General features: G+C 37.7%; 1 protein-coding gene across 4 annotated transcripts in view; it reads right to left on the bottom strand.

Annotated features, from left to right (window-relative positions):
* The window catches only part of ECPAS (Ecm29 proteasome adaptor and scaffold), an 87,780-nt gene that overhangs the window by 10,906 nt on the left and 56,565 nt on the right, over nt 1–20,309 (bottom strand). For all 4 annotated transcript variants that reach the window (XM_016129999.2, XM_016130001.2, XM_016129997.2 and 1 more), the window contains 14 exons: nt 18,871–18,994; nt 14,160–14,305; nt 13,666–13,720; nt 12,861–12,975; nt 12,106–12,174; nt 10,661–10,778; nt 10,211–10,378; nt 8,067–8,146; nt 7,377–7,482; nt 6,580–6,627; nt 5,732–5,853; nt 4,015–4,165; nt 2,300–2,365; nt 1,031–1,120 (listed from right to left, as the gene is read on the bottom strand). In XM_016129999.2, coding sequence (XP_015985485.2) covers nt 1,031–1,120; nt 2,300–2,365; nt 4,015–4,165; nt 5,732–5,853; nt 6,580–6,627; nt 7,377–7,482; nt 8,067–8,146; nt 10,211–10,378; nt 10,661–10,778; nt 12,106–12,174; nt 12,861–12,975; nt 13,666–13,720; nt 14,160–14,305; nt 18,871–18,994 — 1,458 coding nt within the window. The remainder of the gene's footprint in view (nt 1–1,030; nt 1,121–2,299; nt 2,366–4,014; nt 4,166–5,731; nt 5,854–6,579; nt 6,628–7,376; nt 7,483–8,066; nt 8,147–10,210; nt 10,379–10,660; nt 10,779–12,105; nt 12,175–12,860; nt 12,976–13,665; nt 13,721–14,159; nt 14,306–18,870; nt 18,995–20,309) is intronic.

The raw sequence follows: 20,309 nt of genomic DNA, 5'->3' as shown, positions 1-20,309 counted from the left end.
CAAAGGTCTAAATTTGATGGTCACAATGCTGTATCAAAGCCTTTGTTTAAGGTGTCAAAGATTTAAAGATAAGATATACATGAAGCCTGGGATCCTCCAGGATTCAATCTACGAAGAGGAAAACTCTTATTTTAGATTAGCAATGCAGAGATTTCTTCAAAACCTCCAGCAGGGAGATGGTGCTCTCAGGCACTGCGTGTACGAAAGAAAAGTGGTTCGATCCTTCAGGAGGGCAACATGTATCATCGTGTCTATCCTTGTTCTAACACTTCTAGTTCTAGAAATTTAACCAAAAGAAACAGCTTCAGAGGAATCTCAAGAGAGTAAAAACGATGCTTCGTTTAATGGAAAAAAAAAGCTGAAAACAAATCATACGTTCCTTGGTGGATTAAAATAAACGATGTTTCGGCCAACCAACAGAGTGTCAGAGAGTCATTAAAGAGGACAATACAGAAGACACAAGCACAGAAGAGGGGCTGGGAGGAAACACTTTGAAATATTAACAGCAATTATTTCTGGGTGGTAAATTTAGGACAATTTTTAACTCTCTCCTGATCTATAAATGCAAAAGTTTATAAATACGAGCAAGTGCTCAAGAAAAAAAAAAGCGTTATTTTTTTGTCAGGAGAAAAAAAAATGTAAATTGTTTATTTTAAAGAGTAGAGGGCAGGGTCAAAATCTTGAAGAGAAAAACATTTTCTGTCCAAACACCTGCTGAGCCCTCTGTGAAAAAACTAAAACAACCATGCCTTGACAACTGGATGAGCATTTCCATTAGTAACTGATAATGAATGAGGACCCAGAGGGTATGTACACAGCAACCAGGGGACAGAAATGATTTCACTAAAAAAGTCAGTCACATGTTGCATTTCCTGAATGCGTTACATATTTCAAGTGATTAGTGCAACCATAAAAATAAAATGTAACAAAGTATTAGGTTTTATGAAAAAATATGAATTTCAAACATGATGGCTATTACATTTTTGTGGCCTAATGAAAATTATTCTTTGTGAAAAATACACTTACTTACCTTAGTTCCAAGACCTACACCACTTCTGATCAGTTCACATAATCTAGGAACTAGTTCACCCAGCACCGACACATCAAGATATTGCAGGCACTTTTGGAAGAGAATAAATATAAAGTTAACCTTAGCAAACATTTAAGTCCATACCACATCTTCAATTAAAAACTGTCCATGTCGAATATGTACCCACTGGATTTGACATGAAGATGAAAAATCACTGGTTTGATTTTGCTCTGATTTCAATGTTAAAACCATCATTGTACTACAAATAGAAAAAGCTTTCACCAGTGGGGTTCAACACTAAATTCAAAACAAAAATAATGAAAAACACTGACCTACTAAAGGGTAAAATAAATAATGATTACCCAAGAAAAAAGCATCTCTCTGGCCTATGTCCTCTGTATCAATCCATGTTTAGTATAAAAGACCTAGATAAAAGCTGACCTTTGGTGGGCCTCCCCTACTGAATCACCTTACTAAAGTCGACTTCTTATGGAATTTTCTAAACTGTATTTTTGAAAATGGCATGAAATATATTCTATTTTTAATGAGCATATCTACAAGGTATTTGCTAACTATTCCTATTTCTTTAAACTTTCTTTTCTCCCCAATAACCCACCTAAGACATGGCATCCTTAGACCAATTTTGGTAATAGTTGCTCAGTAAGCCCTAAAAATATCTACTTCTCTTCTCCAACAGGTGATTTGCTTAGCAAAACAATTTCCAGTAGCTCCAAGCTCTCAGTTAACCACTCCAGGGTGCAGACAGCATTAAAGTCAACTTTAGCAACTTTGGTGGCTCCTAATCCAAGAGTCCAGAAACTGAGAACTTAGAACTCTGGAGCCAAGCAGCTCTTTTCTATAAGCCACTTCCTATGACATAAACAACATAGTGACCCTGCTCAATTCTCTTCTCCCACCTTTAGGCTGCCTACTTCCCTGAATACCTCCAGCCTACATGGACCTAGGTCCTTCCAAAGACAGTGCTCAAGCAGAGACAAAAATCGGAACCTGATACACAGATACCTTTTAATATATTGTTCTCCTCTGAACACAAATCTGGATTGATGGATTCTAGCATTTGGAAAATTATTTACTCCATTTAGTAATACAGAAGACAAAAAGAACTGTATTAAGAAAAAAACAGGATCACAGTAGGTGTTTGACTTAGCCCTTAAATCTCTACTTCATTTAGTATAACCTGAAAACTGAGCAACTGCACTCTAAGCTAAACGAACAAACTGAAGCTTTCTCATTACACTGGGCACTGACCATGTTGATTGTTTCCATCATGGGAGAGGATTTGGCAGCACTGAGTCGAGCACTATCCATCGCGGCCTGAGAACAAAAATCGAAGTCACTGAGCACATTCAATTAATTAAGAAGAACCTCCACACATTCTCATAAAAGGCCTTTATGCCAAATTGAAGAATATTTTTAAAAATATCTAGATACAACAAAGTCAAACATAAGCCTAACTCTAATTTCTTTTGACCTACACTTAATCATTTACCTACAGAGGCAGCAACTCGCTACAGGTGAGAAATTCAGACAACAGTTAGAAATTAACATAATATGGCTCTGAGCAAGTCGTCTAGCCTTCTGAGCCTTAGGTTCTCCATTCCACTAAATAAAGAAACAGACTAAATAAATTTCTATCAAAGGCTTTTAAAAATTATGTCAAGTAACAAAAAATTTCATGTATTTATTGCTTTAACTCTGAAAAGGGCCTTCACGTCTACAGTGGTATTTTACTCTAACAACTATGCTGTAGGAGAGGTTAACACTATTCAGACATAAGGCATAAGCGTAGGGCTGCAAATTCTGGACTAGGATTTATATTTCCTAATTCACATTGCCTCGAAGGTGAGAACCTAGGAAGAAGCAAGATTATTGCTAAAAGAGGGAAGAATGATAGAAAAGAAACAGCAATATGAGAGGCAAAGGAAAAAGAGAGTAAGTTATTACAAGAGTGTAAGCAACTGACAGAAAATCGAACAGTCAACTGGTAGAAAACATTTATAATCCATACAACACAAGGTTAGATAGTCCTAATAAAGACAAATGTAAAAACCTAAGTACAAAAATAGGCATGGAATAAAACACACAATTCACAGAAAAAATAAAAACAGCTAATAAAATATGAAAATACAATGGACAATACTAATAACAGGAAAGTGTAAATCAGATCAATGAGATTCTTGCTTATCAGATTGATGTTATTCGATATTGGCAAAGATATGGAGAATAGGTAGATACACTTTAAAAAGAATTAAAGAGATCTATATTCAGACATGACCTACTATTGATAAAAATCAAGTTGCAGAACAACATATATCACATACATAGTCTGATTCTATTTTAAGATTAGTACGTTTGTTTGGTTTTGTAGTCTATGACTATATAAAAATTTGAAAAGACACAGGAAACTGCTGACAGTAAGTTTTCCTCAGGAAATGATACTGTGCTGATAGGGAGAGGGGACTCCTTAGGAAAATACTTTCTATTCTTTCTGTTGCTTTTTCATACTAAATGTTTCATCTGTAGTTTTTTTTAAAAAAATGACTGATCAGAGACTAGGCAACTACATTATATCTTAAAAAGCAGGATAATTTTGGACTATGCCAAAGTCTAGATACAAATTTTCTTTACTTGCAGGGTAGGAGTGGTCCACAGAAGGATTCTGAAAGTATAGACCCAACCCCTAAAAAAAAGTAAAACATGTACAAAAAACTGTGTTAAATGTTAATGCATCTTTTGAATGGAAATGTCATTTTCATCTAATTCACAAAATAGTGTGTGGGCTTCCTCCTTGTAAAAAAATACATGTGGTTACAGTAACTGAGCTGTTTCAAGAGTGGTGAAAGTATCATTCAAGTCATGCAATTCGTGTAGGGACAATGGATGGACTGTTCGGGTGGCTCTCAGCACCTTATTAGGGCTTTTCCTCCGTGACACTTACCCAAAAGACTGTGTTGTCAACTCACCTTTTCTTGGTCTGTGGCCCGGAGGCTCAAATAATTGAGAACCTGGGGTTCTAATACACTTAAGGACTCCAGCAAAGCTGGGATGAGTTTTGGTGCATGTGGTTTCAACATGGCTCCTGCACTTTTGCTGATCTTCACAAGGGTGTTAATGCTACAGACACACAGAACACAACTCCTGAGTCCTTTTAACAAAAGTAAGAAGCCCTATGATTCTAATCATGAGGAAGTCCTGCAGTTTATGCCTAGAGGAATAGACTCAGTTACAGAGCCTGGTCTTAGTACTATTTTTTTTTTTTTTTTTTTTTTACTTTTTATTATAGAAATATCCATGCATATATTATATTAGAATCACAAATGAAATTCTACGTATTCGCTATGCAATACAACAATTAGCAACCTTTGGCCAATTTTGTTTCATTTATACATCTACCATACACACACACACATACTTTTTCCCTTGCCATTGTATTATTTCGAAGCATATCTAACTAAACTTCAGTATGTATCACTTAAGAGGCAAGCACTCTTTACCATAATTGAAGTACCATTTTACAGCTTAAAAACATTAATAATACCTTCACAAGAGCTAATATCCAAATTTCCCGGACTGTTTCACAAATGTCTTTAACAGTTTCTTTGTTAGAACCAGATCCAGGTTCCAACTACATGTTGCAATTTACTGCACTTCTTGAATCGTTCTTAGCAGTGCCCTTCATCCTTTCTTTTCTTAGAATTTGTCCTCACTGATTGTATCTTGATGGTGTCACTTAACATGTTCCTCTGTCGCTTGTACAGATCGGCAGGCTAAATCAAGTTCAGATTCAATTTTTTTACAAAACAAGAATATTTCATAGATGGTGCTCTACATGTCCTATTTCATCACATCAGGATGTACGTAATGTCTGCCTATTTTTGCATGTGTGTGTCTGCTAAGAATATAGTGGGTTAAAGTTTGGTTAGCCTGAACCACCCATTATAAAGTTCCCATCAGCCTTCCACCAGTGGGTTTAGAATGGACTAAAGATCATTACCTAAATGACTCTACTGAAGAGAGTAAAATGGTGATAACCTAACTTTATCATTCCTTTGCATTTGTTTGGTGAATCCTTCTAAAAATAACTCTCCCTCATCAACTATTTAGTTTACAATGAAATACTGGTGGTGTTATTAATTTCATCTAATTTTAATAGTGAAATAAATGGAACAAATAAAGTTCCTAGATACCATTCTAGCTTAAAAACAAAAACACACAAAACTGGAATCCTTCACTGTTGATTTTAACCTAAAATAGCCATAAATACCTAAATGTGTGAGTGCATTTTTTTTATATTTAATAACTGCAGGTGTTAAACAGTTTATTTTAAACCTAATAAACTGTGAGATATTGCTAAGTGATATAGAACACAAGCAAGCTCCCACAAACCTATGGCATAATAGGAAGATGTGCTTGTGGGGGACAGAGGCCAATGACAATAAAATAACACACTTTACTCAAGGTAGAGGCAGAATGGCAGAATACAAGTTGAAAGCAAAGTTCTCATGAGAACATTTCTGCAAAAATGTTCTCACAACTTTTCACAAATGCTCTTGGGTCATCTGGGGTTTTCCTCAATGCATTTCTCTATACTTTTAAGAATCTAATAAAGAAACTCAGTTTCTACTAAATGGCTAGAAACTAGACAAATCTAATACATCCCAATCACCAGTTGATTCACACCTGAGGGCTCGAACTTCTGTCACAGGACTCATCATTCCTTTGTCCAGAAGGCAAGGCAGAAGGACAGCGATGGTTCTCTGGCCAGCTGCTCCTTTGGCAGGGTCACACATTTTCACACAAACCTCACATACAAAGAGCAAGGAAATTAGTGAAACTGAACTCTCACCCAATTAAGCATTCATCTGACAAAACACATCCTATTTCCCATACCCATAGAAAAGAATGAGTGCATCTACTTTCGATGACACTACAGGGAGAAACAGAAGAATGAGTCCTATGTCTGCCAATTAGTAAATGGAAAATTGGGTAATAAATTTTACTTTCTAAGTTTTAGTCTTCCAATTTGTGAAACAGAAAATAGTTGAAAATAAAATGAGAAAAGGTATAACAAAGCACTTAACGAAGTGGTCTATGGCAAGGTTTATACAGCTACAATGTAGAAGTCCACAAATGGTCACAAAATTAAGTTCAAGTGGGAAACTAATAAACTTGCCAACTTCATAAATATGAAAGGCAGATTAACACATAGACATAGCAATAGTAAAAAGAAAAGACAGATATTGTTTGATCTAAATGACTAATGTGTTCTTTAGGGTCAAGTGGAAATCATATCTTACAAAAAGATCCACAGAAGCTCACCATTTAAAAAGACCAGATATATACTTTGTTAAAAATACTAGTATTCTAGTGTAATAGCACCCAGTTTCTCATTCATTGTAAAAACAGTGAACTATAACATGATGCCAATTATTCTGCAATGTCATTTTACAATGAAAAAATTACATTATTGTCATTGTTACTGAGAACCCTGCCCCACTTCACCCTCAATGTAAGATAAGAGTTTTCACCTTGCTCAGCGTTTTCAGAGCTAGTTCTGCTGCTTTTCGAACAGATTCCTAAAAATTAAAAAAACATTTGGCAAATACAAGTTAGAGACTTTCCTTCTCATCTAACCCACGATGCATAATAAATACCTTCAACTCTACACAGAATAGTGAAAAATCCTACTTTCAATACCAGGTAAAAAAAAAAAAATTGTATTTCATTAGGCTCTGTGCCCATCAAGGAACATATTGCCATGCCACATATATTTTTTTCATTAGGTGTGACCTATTTTGACCTTATAAAAATACAGCTACTAGGTATAAGTTTAGAAACTAAATATATTTTTAAAAACATATAAATCTATGTGAGGATTCTGAAAGACTTAAAAATCTCTAACGAATAAAGCAAAAAGAAAGGTAAAACTGAAGTACCTAATTTTAATGGTAATATATTAAAATATATAATATTTATACTGCCCAGGAAAAATTCAGAGGAACTGGTCATGCTATTTGGAAAACTGATTTATAAAACTGAGCTAAATAATTTGTCTGGATTATCTCCAAACTGTTATTTGTCCCTGATTGACAGTATCATAAAATCTCTATTGAAAGCCAAGCAATAGCCACCTTAAAAAAAAAATGTCGCTTTTTAGATGTAAAGAGAAACAACACTTTGCAACTCGATAGACACATCAAAACTGAAACTTTGAAGGGAAATTGTGATTTTTTAAAACTAGATATTGAATTTTGAAACACATACAAATTTAACAATTCCAGTTTAAGTTATTCTACAAATAAATAAAGACTTATTTCTACAATACCTTTATATCATCTTGCACTCTAAAAAGAGTTTCCCAAATTTCTGGAAGTTTATCAATGATGTCATCTAGGGGTCTTCCTCTCAATAAATCATTCAGAGCCAAACAGCTGAAAATAAACAATTTGATTTGAAATATTTGATCAAGAAAGCTCCAAAACATTCTTATCAAATGAGAATATGGATTCTGCCAATATTTCTGGTCTTGTAACCGCCCCATCCCAAGACAATGACTATTTCCTCCTTGGTGCCTCAAATATACCACAGACAATGGCATTTACAGGCATCAAATGTCTGTTTCCCACAACTATAATACAATCTTTTTGAAATAACATCATTTTTGACTTACCACTAGGTACTCCTAGGGCCTAGCACACTGCCAAGCACAATGTAGGCACTGAATATACATAAACTATATATGTATACATAAATTCCATCCTATAAAGTCAGGATGGCATATAAATATATCTTGATGTCTAACAATTTAGTAAGTGATCTTCTAGTTTAACTTCATACTTATAAAAACTAAGATAATTTAGGAAAACCACTAGTTAAAAAAGTTAAATAACAATAAATGTCTAATCCAACCAAAAATATGCTTTTTAGTAGTTTGACACAAATTACACAACTTGGAAATTTGAAGGAAAAAAAAATCAGTTGTATTTGACTGGTTTTCTATCTCCAAAAATGATACCTGGATTCTCGAACTCGCCACATATTACTGGTAAGGTTCTTAATCAAATCTTGAAGAATTTCCTTCAAATACTTGTCCACCTAATGAAAGCAAAAAGAATGAAATTAAAAATGTAAAAGCCATCAAATAATCTAATTTTTATCTCTCAACCACAATGACCATCTCTCCTAATGTAGCAGCCTTAGTGTCTCTCAAGGCCTTTTAACCCGTTAGTCTTTCCCAATTTGGCTGCTAAAAGCTGCCGGAGTGATAACTTTAAAATGCAACCTTGATCCTTGTATTTTTTCACTACATGAGAATAAAGTCCAAGCACCTGGACGTGGATACAAAGTCCTCTGTGATTCCTCTAGGTCTAAAAGTCTCATGTCCTATTATCTCACCTCCCTCCATTCCCATCTCTACTCAAACTCTCCTTCCGTATCCTACTTGTCTGGCCAATGCCTACTTGTCCTTCAAGATTCAAACCAGGCATCACCTCGCAGAAAAGACTGGCCTACTCTTCCTGTGTCTCCACAGCACCTTCTTAAGCACATATCAGACTGGACAAAGACTGTGCTGCTCCATCACACTGAGACCTCAAGGGCAGGAACAGTGTCTCACTTGTCTCTGCATCCCTGATAACCATGTGCAGTGTCTGGCACATAAAGAAGCATTATGATTGCTCAGAATGAAAGACGACTTTAATCTTTTAAGCTTCTGTTTCATTTTGATGTACACGCATTGATCTAGTAACAATAAGAAAGTGATGATAGACTCAATTTTTTTATGCTAATCCGAAGAACCTCCAAACTTATGGCTTTTCCACTTTTTCAGGTCGGAGAGGTTTTGTTGTCCTTACTTATATGTAAGAGAACCAAGACAGAGAGGTACTTAACTCGCCATAAGATTTAACAAACTGATGTCTTCCTAAGTCTCCTTTTCTAAAGATTTTCCATAGTGATCTCATCCACAGTTGTGGCTTCACCTTTCACTCATATGGAAATGATAATCACATCTCAAGAGCCTAGGCCTATACCTGAAGCTATAATGTCAACTCACCTGTTAGAGCTCAGCTGACCCAGTGGTATTGAATCCTCCCCTAGAGCAAACGGAACTCACCAAGCCTCCAAAACTGAGCCCTCAAGTGCCTACCACACTCAACCTAGCATCAAACTGAAGAGAGAGGACAGGGCCACATCATGTGCAGGGACTGAAGAGACACGGTAAGGTCCATGGAATTTATTGAAAGTGAACTGTGAAGCCACTAAAAAGATTTTAACCCAAAATGGCACAATCTAATTTACAGTAAAACAAACAAACAAAAATCACTTTTTTTGTTGATAATTAAATGAAGGAAGGCAACTTGTTCATCAGGAAAAAAATAAGGAAAGCAGAGAGTGGATTCAAGGAACATTTTGGAAGCTACTGGATTCAAATGAAGATGTGGGTAAGGCAGGCAAAAAATCAAGGATGACACCAAGTTTCCAGGCTTGGGTAAATGAATGAATGCTGAGAAAGGAGAGAGAGAAGTTTGTTTTTTTCAAGTCCTATTCCAGACATGTTAAGTCTAAGGTGTCTTAAAACAACATCCAAGTGAAGATGTCAAGCAGCAGTTAGACACGCAAGTCAGGAGCACAAGTCTTATCTGGGCCGAAAATATGACTGGGAACCATTACAATAAAGAAGACAATTCTATGCCCCACAACTGATGAGCTCATCTAGAAAGATAAAGCTGAGGGAGTAAAAGGGACTCATATGGAAGAATAGAGTATGAGAAGCCACCAGATAAGAGATAACAAAGAGGAGAAACCACATATACTAACTGCCCGCTTCCTGTCTATCTCCTCAGCTAAGTGAACCTGAAGGTTAGGAACCATGTGACCCATTCTCCACTGCATCAATAGTACCTGCGACATACAGTATTCCATTCATGGGAATATACTACTATTTCCTTAACCAGCCACCCGATGGACATATAGATTGTTTCCATTTTTGAGATTTCAATAAATGTTGTCATAAGCACATTTGATATCTTCAAAGAAGGAAGAAAGCAAGGAATAAAAGAAAGTTTATTTGTTTTAACAAAAAGTATACAAAGTAGAAAGGAAGATGGGCACTGGGTTTAAATCTCCTGCATAATCTTGTACAAGGATTCAGATACTTGCCGTTGCTTTATCAGTGACCAGTGCATTCCAAATACTTGTCATGGCCTGCCGAATGCCAAGGTTGGGATCAAACTGATAACGATAGAGACGAGGAACTAGTTGAGGCAGAAAAGGAGCCAGCTGTTCTCCAGCTCTGGTAGCAATTACATTAAAACCAAAAGCAGCACCCTAAAAAAATAGATGAAGTGGGTTAGATACACCTGTTATAGCAAAATATTAACATATTAAATATATGAGGATCACAGAATTCTCCCTCCCAAATTTGTCCCTGGATTGAGCCTGATTGATTGAGTGTCCCAGCTTTTCCAATCAGGAGTACAGCCATGTGGCTCTCTCTCATCACACTTTTACAGAACACTCTGCATCTCAGTTGCGACCATCTGCCAATGTGATAGATTTGGCTTTGGAGAAAAGTAAAAGAATAAAAACTGTCCAGTGATATCAACTTACCTTCCTAGAGTTCCACATTGCATGATGGTTGGCTAAATTCATAAATTTATACACCAGATCTGGTTGACTAAGATCACTTGCCAGAGAACAAAGCTCCTTGTAGGTGGAGAGGCCCTGGCTTGGAAACAAACAAAAAGTATGCAATAATGTGTTCTCTCTACCTGGCCTAATAATAATTACACCACCAATTACTTGGACATTTTAAAATTACGTTTTCACTGTATTTCCAATATTGAGTTATGTGAGCACCATAGAGGCAGAGAATCAGGTTGAGAAGAATATTAAAAAGTCACCTAAATCAATTATCAGCAGGGCCTGGTACGTAACATAAACACACATGTAGCTCCCACAGAGGTGGAGCCCTCAGCACTTTGGGAAACAGCTCAGCAACCCTTCATTACACTGTGCACAAAACTCACGATCGTGAGAGCCACTTGGAACAACCTGTGTATTCCCTAAGTCTTTGCTAAACTACAGCACTCCAATCTTGGTAATAACATCTTTGACTCCTGTTAACTTTCCTCTGAACAAATAATATTTGCTCAAAACTTGATCATTTGTGTCAGTTATTTTGGGGTGGTGGAGGGGAACAGAACATTTTTTAAGAACTCAGAAGTCTTCAGGGAGAGTAAGTGAAATGAAAATAACTCTCTATATGAAAACGGCAAGCTAAGGGAGCGCGTCCAGGACAGAACTAAGTGCCGCCTTCTAACGCTGCAGACAGCTCTGAAGCAGGGCTCTGCGTGGCGCCACAGCAAGGCCGAGCATGCTGCAGCTCGACCTGAGGATTTTCAGAGGAAAAGCAAGAGTGTAACCACAATGGAATAATGATGAGATAAAGGAGGTGGGCTCTCGGAATTACTCTGAAATGTTAAACTGGTGGACTCCCAGATACCAAGTAGAGTTGCTATCCCACGTGCCTACCCACCCCCAAAAAACTAGGTGCCATGAATGCTGAGCTATGCTGCCAGATGCCCCTCAGGAATCCCTGAGCTCAAGGTCAGGTCCTCCCTGACAGCAGCCAATGGTCAGTCACTGAGGGGGTGTAAAGGCATGATGAGGGGACATAAAGGCCCAGCCCCCAAAAGCGGGAAGACTCTGAAGGGTCACCCAAGCCCAGCTCCAGTGCAACTTGAGAAGTCAGTGTTTGCTAAAGAGCTGGCAGCAGGTCAGCTCCTCCTTGAGTCGTCTGTTCTATCCTGCTTCCTAATTCCTCCCAGGGTGATGATCCCAGACACCCTTTAATAAAGTGCCAGCATACAAATCTCCATCTCAGAGTCTGTTTCCCAGAAAACCCAAACTACAATGCTAGGTTTTTTCCATGGAAGTTTCCTTCTTCCACTAACACAACATTTCCTAGGAGGGTGGAAATCAACTTCGTGAGAGCTCTATTCACCAGACTAAAGATGCCTACAATGACTGGCCAACAGATTTAACACACTTACCCATCGGGTGTTTTGCCAAGGCCTCCCCCTTGAAATACCACTGTCTCTCCAGAAACTTCATGTTTAGCTCTAAACCAAAACAAGGGTAAGAATTTCAATTAGCCTCAAATTTTTTATACTAGCTTTCAACTAATTGGTACATTTCATTTGCAAACTGATAAAATGAAGTTCTCTATCAGTATCTACCAATTATAAGATGTCAGTGTTGACTAATCCTTTCCATCAGCCTGAGAATTTTATAAAATGAAATCTAGGATAAACAAATGAATAGACCCCATATAAAAGACATCTCATATAAAGTTACGCTGAATTAAGTGAGGTCTCACATTAAAAACTATCATTCCTACAAGGAAAGCAACATTAAGCACCAACCAATTACACGACTGATACCCCTCCCCTACTCTTCACAGATCAGACTATGAATGATATGCAAACTTCCTCTCCATGTCTTCACTTTCATTTAACCAAAATTCACTATGGTATTTTTGTAATATAATGCCTTAACTATCCTGAGATCATTCAAAGCTTACCCCAGTGACATGTTTCTAAATAGTGGTTTAGTTTGCTTTCTAAACAGTACACATCGGATGATTAGACTGATATCCATAGCATTAACAGTCATTAACTTGCAATTCAGAAAAGACTTGACAAACAGAAAAATGAAAAGTTGAATTTTTATTCTTCTATTGCATATTCTCGATATGTGCAAAACTCGCCCTATGTGTTCAAATCCGAAATTTTCAAGTTCACTGTACCTTTTGCCAGTCATCAGTGTCTCTACAAGTGTAGAAACTAATTCCTGTTGATCTTGTTCATTGCCCAGTTCATATACCAACCCAAGGCCTTTTGAAGCAACGTCTTGGCTAAGTTCTACACGAAAGTCAGATAAAGTAATATTACTTTTAAAAAAATTTGTCTACCGGCCATCAAGTTGAAAATTTTAAAAACTTGTAACATTAACCCAAAATGTTATCGAAGTAAATTTATAAAAATAGAATCAATCTGCCTATTTTGTTAAAAATGTACTAAATCACTTCAGTGGATGTGGCCCTCAAAAGCCCCTATGAAAGAGGGCTACATTCACAGAAGATCCACCTCATAAACCAAGTCAACCCTGCTGGGCCCTGGTGTGCAGTGCATAGTGACAGAGGATCGATGGACTGCAAGTCGTACACGTGAGAGGCAGAACAGACTCGTGGAATTTCAATACAACTACATCTAATTTTTTTAATGAAAAGTTAACACAAGTCCATATGTTTAAAACAATTTATAAAATAAAGATCCTATTTAAATGTCTAACACACATACGTTCGCTCCCTCTTGGCTTAGAACACAAAGGGAAAAGGAATCAGAAGTAGAAGAAAGCTACTATTTAGTAGAAATACTAGGTTTAAAAAGGCCTCAGCTCCATTTTTAAATGCAAAATTGAAGAATGTGAGTTAATTAGAAAATAAGAACTGAGTTTCCTATACCATTCTTATATGTCCATTAATCCAGATTTTACAAACTTTAAATACAAGTTTAATAATATTAGAAATCAAATATTTACCAATAACCTACCATCATTTTCTGACAAAACAGACACAAATGCACTCTGAATTTCTTTCAGATGAGACTGAAAGAAGAAAAAAGGCATTTAGAAAACTGAAACTCTACCTCTTTGGGAAAATAAGAATCTTGCTCTCAGGTACACAACACCTATAAAATCTAGGACCCCAGGTGTTCACAAGCTCTGCAGCGCCCTCATCTCTGAAGACGGCCAAACTATCTGAAGGCTGGACCACTTACAGGCAGTCTAATGCACGCAGTCTGAGCCTCCCATCGTTACCACTTCCAACCGTATACTTTCAAGCTTAGAATCATCTTCCAGCCAATAGATATTATCCTCCATCCCTTCATCTACAGCTTATTTCAAAATATCTGTTAATAGTTAATGGCCCTCAGCTCAGCTTTGGCCCTCACTTTAATATGCTCTCCTACCCACCACCTTTAAACTATTAGTTATTTCACAAGCAGGTTCCAGTAGAGCTGATTTCATGTATAGGACAGCTTACCTTCACTTCTTTGTGAGTACTTAGCTTCCTCACAAGGGAGAGGAGCCAGATGCAGGCTGCTTGCCTCACATGTGGGTTGGGGCTAATGATATGTTTATTTAAAATCACATCCAACACCCAGGGCACTGTATCATTCACTTTAGCTCCTAGAGAAAAGCAAAGAATGATAAAAAAGTAAAAGAACTGAATAGAGTTTCCTGAAAAAATTAATTTTAATCAACATTTACTCAATCCTATATTAAAATCTAAATGACTAAGATGTTTAAGTAAATTGCTGAAAGAATCAATAATCATCCATGTCAAAACTCAGCATAAGCTAAACAAACTTTCAAAGGTACTCAGGTAATTTTAGTTCCCTAGAATGAAAAAAGGCCACATATGCATGTGGAGGGGTAGAGGTTATATGGAAAACTTCCGTACCTTCCTCTTCATATTGCTGTGACCCTTGAACTTCTCTAAAACAATTGCATCATTATTTTTTTAATCATACCGCTGTCTCTAGTCTCAGCAATTTTTCTTTCTCTACTATATCCTTCCCATCCCTCATCTAAAAACTAACACAAATCCAATTGCTTTTGACCTCACTTTCCTCCTCCAGTGACTGTGACATTTTTCTCCTTTATTGCTTCAGGGAACCACTGTTTCACATTAAAACCTTTCAAACTAGTTGTCTGTACTCATGGTACATTTTTCTCTCCTCTCAGTTTTTCTTGAACCCATCCTAAATCAGGCTTTTATCTTCACCACTCCACAGAAATTACTCATACAAGTCACCAATTCGGCTGCTAAGTTCAATGATTAGTTCTCATTTTAATTGATCCATCAGCATTGTATGACCCAGCTGATCCCTATCCCATCCGAGCCACACACCCCTTCACACTTTTCTTCCTTTCATTTCCAGGACGCCCCTACTTCAGAATGATCCTTTTCAACGTTCTGCCCTGGTTTTCCTCAACTACCAGAACTCGAAACTCTGGGGAACCCCAGAGCTCAGTTGTTAGACCTCGTCTCTGTCCTACACACTCCTTGGGGATCACATCCAGGTTTATGGATTTAAATAATATCTTTACGTGATACTCTCAAATATTTTCCAACTTGGAATGCCTCAAAATTCTATGCTCCTATATCCAACTGACTTCCAGGTATAAGGGAAAATATGCAACATGCTAAACAGCGGTAAGGACTATGGAGAAAATTAAAGCGGAGAAAGTGGGTAGGATGCTGGCCCTAGCTCACCTATGGGTGAGTTCGGACATTCCAACACAGCCCAGGAGGGGTGTGGAGGAAAAAGAGTCGGGGAAGCAGTCTTCCCTGCACCTCTCCCACCCCTACTCCACACAAGTTTATCTCCCAGAGCCTCCCCATCTTAAGTAACAACTCCATTCCTCTGGCTGCTCATATCAAAAACTCTAAAGTCGTCCATAACTCCTCTGACACCTCATATCTAATCCAACAGGGAATCCTACTGGCAGTACTTCAAATACCTTTACGCGTCCATTTCTCACCACCTCCAGGCTACCACCATGGTGGAAGTCACCACTGCTTCGCACCTGGAATTCTGTAGTAGCCTCCTACCTGTTCTTGCTCTGCCCTTGCCCAGTTCAATCGACTTTCAACACAGCACTAAAATGACCCTTTTAAAATATAAGTTCGACCGTGGTTCTCCTTAGTTCACAATGCTGCAACTGCTTCCTATCAAAGGCCCCCCATTATCTGGCTTCCCACTGCCTCTCTGACCTTGCCTCTTACTCCTGGTCTCCTCACTGCTCTGTTCCAGTCCCACTGACCTCAAAACATTCATGCTTCAGGGCTGCTGCAATTGCTACTGCTTCTGCCGTGAATGCTCTTCCCCAACTCCAAACCTATACAGCTCATTCCTTTACCCACTTTAAGTCTTCACCTTCAAGACACCTTCCTGAGAACGGGTGCCCTATGCACTCTGAATTACCATCCAAATTTTATCTACCCACTTTCTCTGCTTTACTTTTCTCCATTGTATTTATCACTACTTAGCTTGCTACATGTTTTCCCTTATTTTGCTTCTTGTCAACTCTTCCACTCCAATGTAAACTCCATGGGAGCACAATTTTCAACTGCTTTGATCATTCTTGCATGGCCAGTACCTAGAATTGTACCTGGCTTATATTAAGCACTCAATAAATATTTACTGAATTAATTTACTACTTAACCCTCTCTGACTATGATAAAAAATTCATATGTTGACTATTTTGTTTCTAGAGAAAATGAAGTCAGCTGCTAAAAAGGTCTTAGGAAATCACTAAAATTGTACATTTATCACTATCTGAAATGGAAAAATGAGACAGAACACATTTTGATTATTTGTAAAATGAAAATAAAACAACTACTACCTTGAAAACTAACTACTCCCTCCTCCTCCTCAGTGACCACACCATCACATCCAAAGCCTGAGCCCCGCGGCAGACACTTCTCACTCTTCTGTCCTGGCTCCCCCCACCCCACCCCCAACCCCTCTTCTTTCAGTTTTCATTAACTCTGATCTTCTCCCCAGCCTCGGCCTGGGATCTTTTCCCTTCTCTGTCTTCACTGTGTTGGGGAAACTGGATAGAAACAGTATTAACATTAATCGAGGCAGGAAATAAAGAGGGACACAATTTTAGGAAATGAAGAAGACATACTATTTCAGAGGGTAAGAAGAGGAAGAGAAGATAATTTCAGACTTAGACATATAGAAATGTTGGTGCCTATGGGACCTGTGTGCGAAAAGCCCAATAAACTGTTGGCAGTACAGCTTTGGAGTTAACATACAATGGTTCTAAGACAGAGCTATACTTTGGGGGGTTATCGACATAGACTGGAGTAAGCTATGAGTATGGGGGATCTGGGGTATCCTAACACCAATGTGGAGTGTGGAGGAAAACGAGCAGTGAAGGAGAAGAGGTCGGAGATAAAGGAAAAAATCTAGGAAAACGGTCTTGTACAAACTAAGTGAAAAATGTCCCAATAAAGTGTTGGCATATGCTGAAGACCTGGGTGAAAACACATCTCGGTAATTAAACTAAAAAAAGAAGAGGACAAGTAAAATAAGATTTCAGAAAGCTTGAAATGGGTAAGAGAGAAGCCTAGAATGGTAACATTCCTAAGAAAAAGAGAAAAAGCCAGAATTAGACTCACAAAAACAGAAAAAGGCCTGAAGAAGGCAGAGCTGTGTTAGTGGACAATCCCACCTACGCAGGAACCCTGGCTACAGAAAAAGGCACTAGGTGCCATCAGCTCCTCACCAGTCACATTAATCTAGTTCCCAGGCAGATCAGAGCCCTTCTTTTACTTTCTCGTAACCACAGTCTTAGCAGCCTGCAGTTCTATCTGGGCAACTACAATTACCAAATTAACGAGCCCTTATTAGATTCCCACAATGTGCCAGGGACTGTGTTACATGCTTGAGATACAAAGATGGCTAAGACCTAGGGCCCTCACCGGCTTCTCAAATGCTGTTTCTTCTAGTCAAAGTAAGATTAGTACACTGCAACGAAAACCCAAACAGCTGAGCAGTACTCGGTGGGGAATGACGAATAGAACATGGATGATTGCAATTTAGGTAAAAGACTCATCATCACCCACTTCACCACAATATTTTGTTTTCCTTTCCCTAAACACATAAAGACGGAAGAACCCTGACGCCTGATGGATAATTTAATTGAGACTCTTGGATGTCCAAAAAACCCAGCAGGATCCAAGCTTCCAATTAGAGTTTGAAACAACACAGAAAAAGTTCAGAAATTTGAAGACTGACCTAGGTACCTTACTATTAACCTTCATTTGCTTAGGTCACTAAGTAGAATTCCATGGACTCAGAAACATGCCTTTTATAGCAAATCCACTCTCAAGTGTGAGTGGGCTCTCACTTCTATCAAGTCCCTGACATCACCTCTCACGTGCAAACTGAGTTGACACCTCCAGTTTGGTTGCGTACTTATTAACAACAGTCGCTTCCCTTCCTAGAGTATCTTTCCTCTCACAAATTTCTCCTTACCTTGCTTCATATACTTCCAAAGAGAAGCCTCAGAGTATTGACTCTACCTGGCTTCCATCAAACTGCAGCTCCCCTAAATAGAATTTGAGGAAAAGTGTGTTTTCTATTTCCTGTAAATCTCTTTATGATAGCTAATGCAACAACAGGTGAACGAGGAAGCAGGTAATCACAGCAGTGTTAAATTTAACTATAACACTAAGTGAAATAACTAAATTAATGTATTCACGAAACACAAAACCTATGAATGCATAGTTTTTCTAATATGCAATCAGAAACTGCATGCTCAACTATGTAGTCACTGAAAGCCAGTGGCACTTGGAGCGTGAACAGAAGACACTGAAGCTTCCTTATGTCATAAAGGATCAGGGGCACGTGATTTGGAAACTGTTATGTCTTGACTTATGAAACTGGCTAAATACACCAATTATCATGAAAAGAGCACAAATTTAAGGGTAACCCATAGCTACCTCTCCTGCTTGCCTTTCAAAAGACTTGAAAAAAATTCTCATTTATTACATGCTCACTCTCCTTTAACCAATTATTTTTCTTGACTGAACCAAACTGGTAAGACAGATATTAAATATGTGAAAAAGTTAAAATGGAATGTTTAACTTTTTCTTTTGCTTCAAATCTGATAAAGAGAATAGAAAGAAAAGGGTCACTTGATGATTATAAATCAATTAGCTGAACATCTGGTACCTGCGGGAGGAGTGTATTCTTCTTCAGTCACTAGCCAGGCATCTCGGGCAGCCACGGAACTAGTTCCTATCGCAGCACTGGTAATGGCTTCGCCGATAGTGAACTGCAGTTCTATCTGCTTGGCCTGCAATGAAAGAAACAAAAGCCATGAATCAGAGACAGAATTGCCCCCAACACGTCCATTTTACAGAAAGACTGCTTAATATCTTGTTTCTCAGCACGCTTTGTTGTGACTCAGCTGAATTGCTTTTGGCTAATGGGGTGGTTTAAAAGTGAGATAGGGTAAAGGAATGGAGAAGGTAAGAATGGCATGAAGATCTCTTTCCAAGTTTATGTTGCACTCCTCACCTTCAATAGAAAACTACACAATGATTTTTAATCTTTGAAGAGAAAGGCATGGACTTTGAAGCCACACAGGTCTCAGTGCAAATTCTAGCTTTGTCTCTCATCAGCTGCCTATTCTTAAACTCTGAGTCTCAACTTCTTCACAGATAATATGAACATAATACCATCACCACCTAATCAGGCTGTAATGATTTAATGAGGTAAATGTACAGAAAGCTTCTAGTGAATTCCTACTTTGTAGTAACTGCACACTAAGTAGCAGCCATTATAACTTAATACCACCAACTCCTCTTTGCAATCTTTAACATGATATCTACAAGTTATTCTCAAATGGTTCAGAAAAAATAGAGAATGATAAAGCAAATATGGTAAATGTTAAAATTCGGTAACTGAATAATGGGTATAAAGTAACTCGTTATATTATTCTTACGATTGCACTGGAAATTCGAAATTGTTTCAAAAATCATGTCAGAAAAATTCTATATGACATATTGTCAAATTTCAAAAAGTTTAACATTTTTGACACACTTCCCAAATATGATTCACTGACTCAATACAGAATTGGACCTGTCTTAGTTCTCCCTGGAATTTTTCTGTTTACTATAAACTGTTAAGAAATCTAAGAATAAGGGAATAGAAGAGAATAAAAAACAGAAAGCATGAGAAATATGGAAATATTATGGCATTTTGAGAGAACTCTACAAAGCAGACAGACAACAGTTTAGCAGCGCCTAATCTCAAACAAATGTCTTGATGCTGTATCACACACTTCCTATCCTGAGAGAAAAAGATTTAAGGGCTTCAGGCCCACAGCTTCCCTGGTCTAAGCTGAGAAAAAGGCATTTCAACAAAGAGAATCCAGTATTAGGGATTCATTTCATGTGCCCTTTTTTTACATGTTTCCTATTGTTAAAAACAATAAAGTTGGCATTATAAGCAGAAACAAAACTCCCTAACTCCATTTATGAATAATATTATATCTAGACTGCTTTATATATTCCAAAATAAGACGAAGTCAATAGATGAAATAAAATTAGGCGCATGGGGATTTATTACATGATAATCACTCTACTTTGTATATATATTTGAAATTT

This window comes from Rousettus aegyptiacus, unplaced genomic scaffold (genome assembly GCF_014176215.1).
Source record: "Rousettus aegyptiacus isolate mRouAeg1 unplaced genomic scaffold, mRouAeg1.p scaffold_m13_p_3, whole genome shotgun sequence".
NCBI classification, from domain to species: Eukaryota; Metazoa; Chordata; class Mammalia; order Chiroptera; family Pteropodidae; genus Rousettus; species Rousettus aegyptiacus.
Note: the sequence above shows the minus strand (reverse complement) of the source record. Positions and strands in the feature narration are given on the sequence as shown.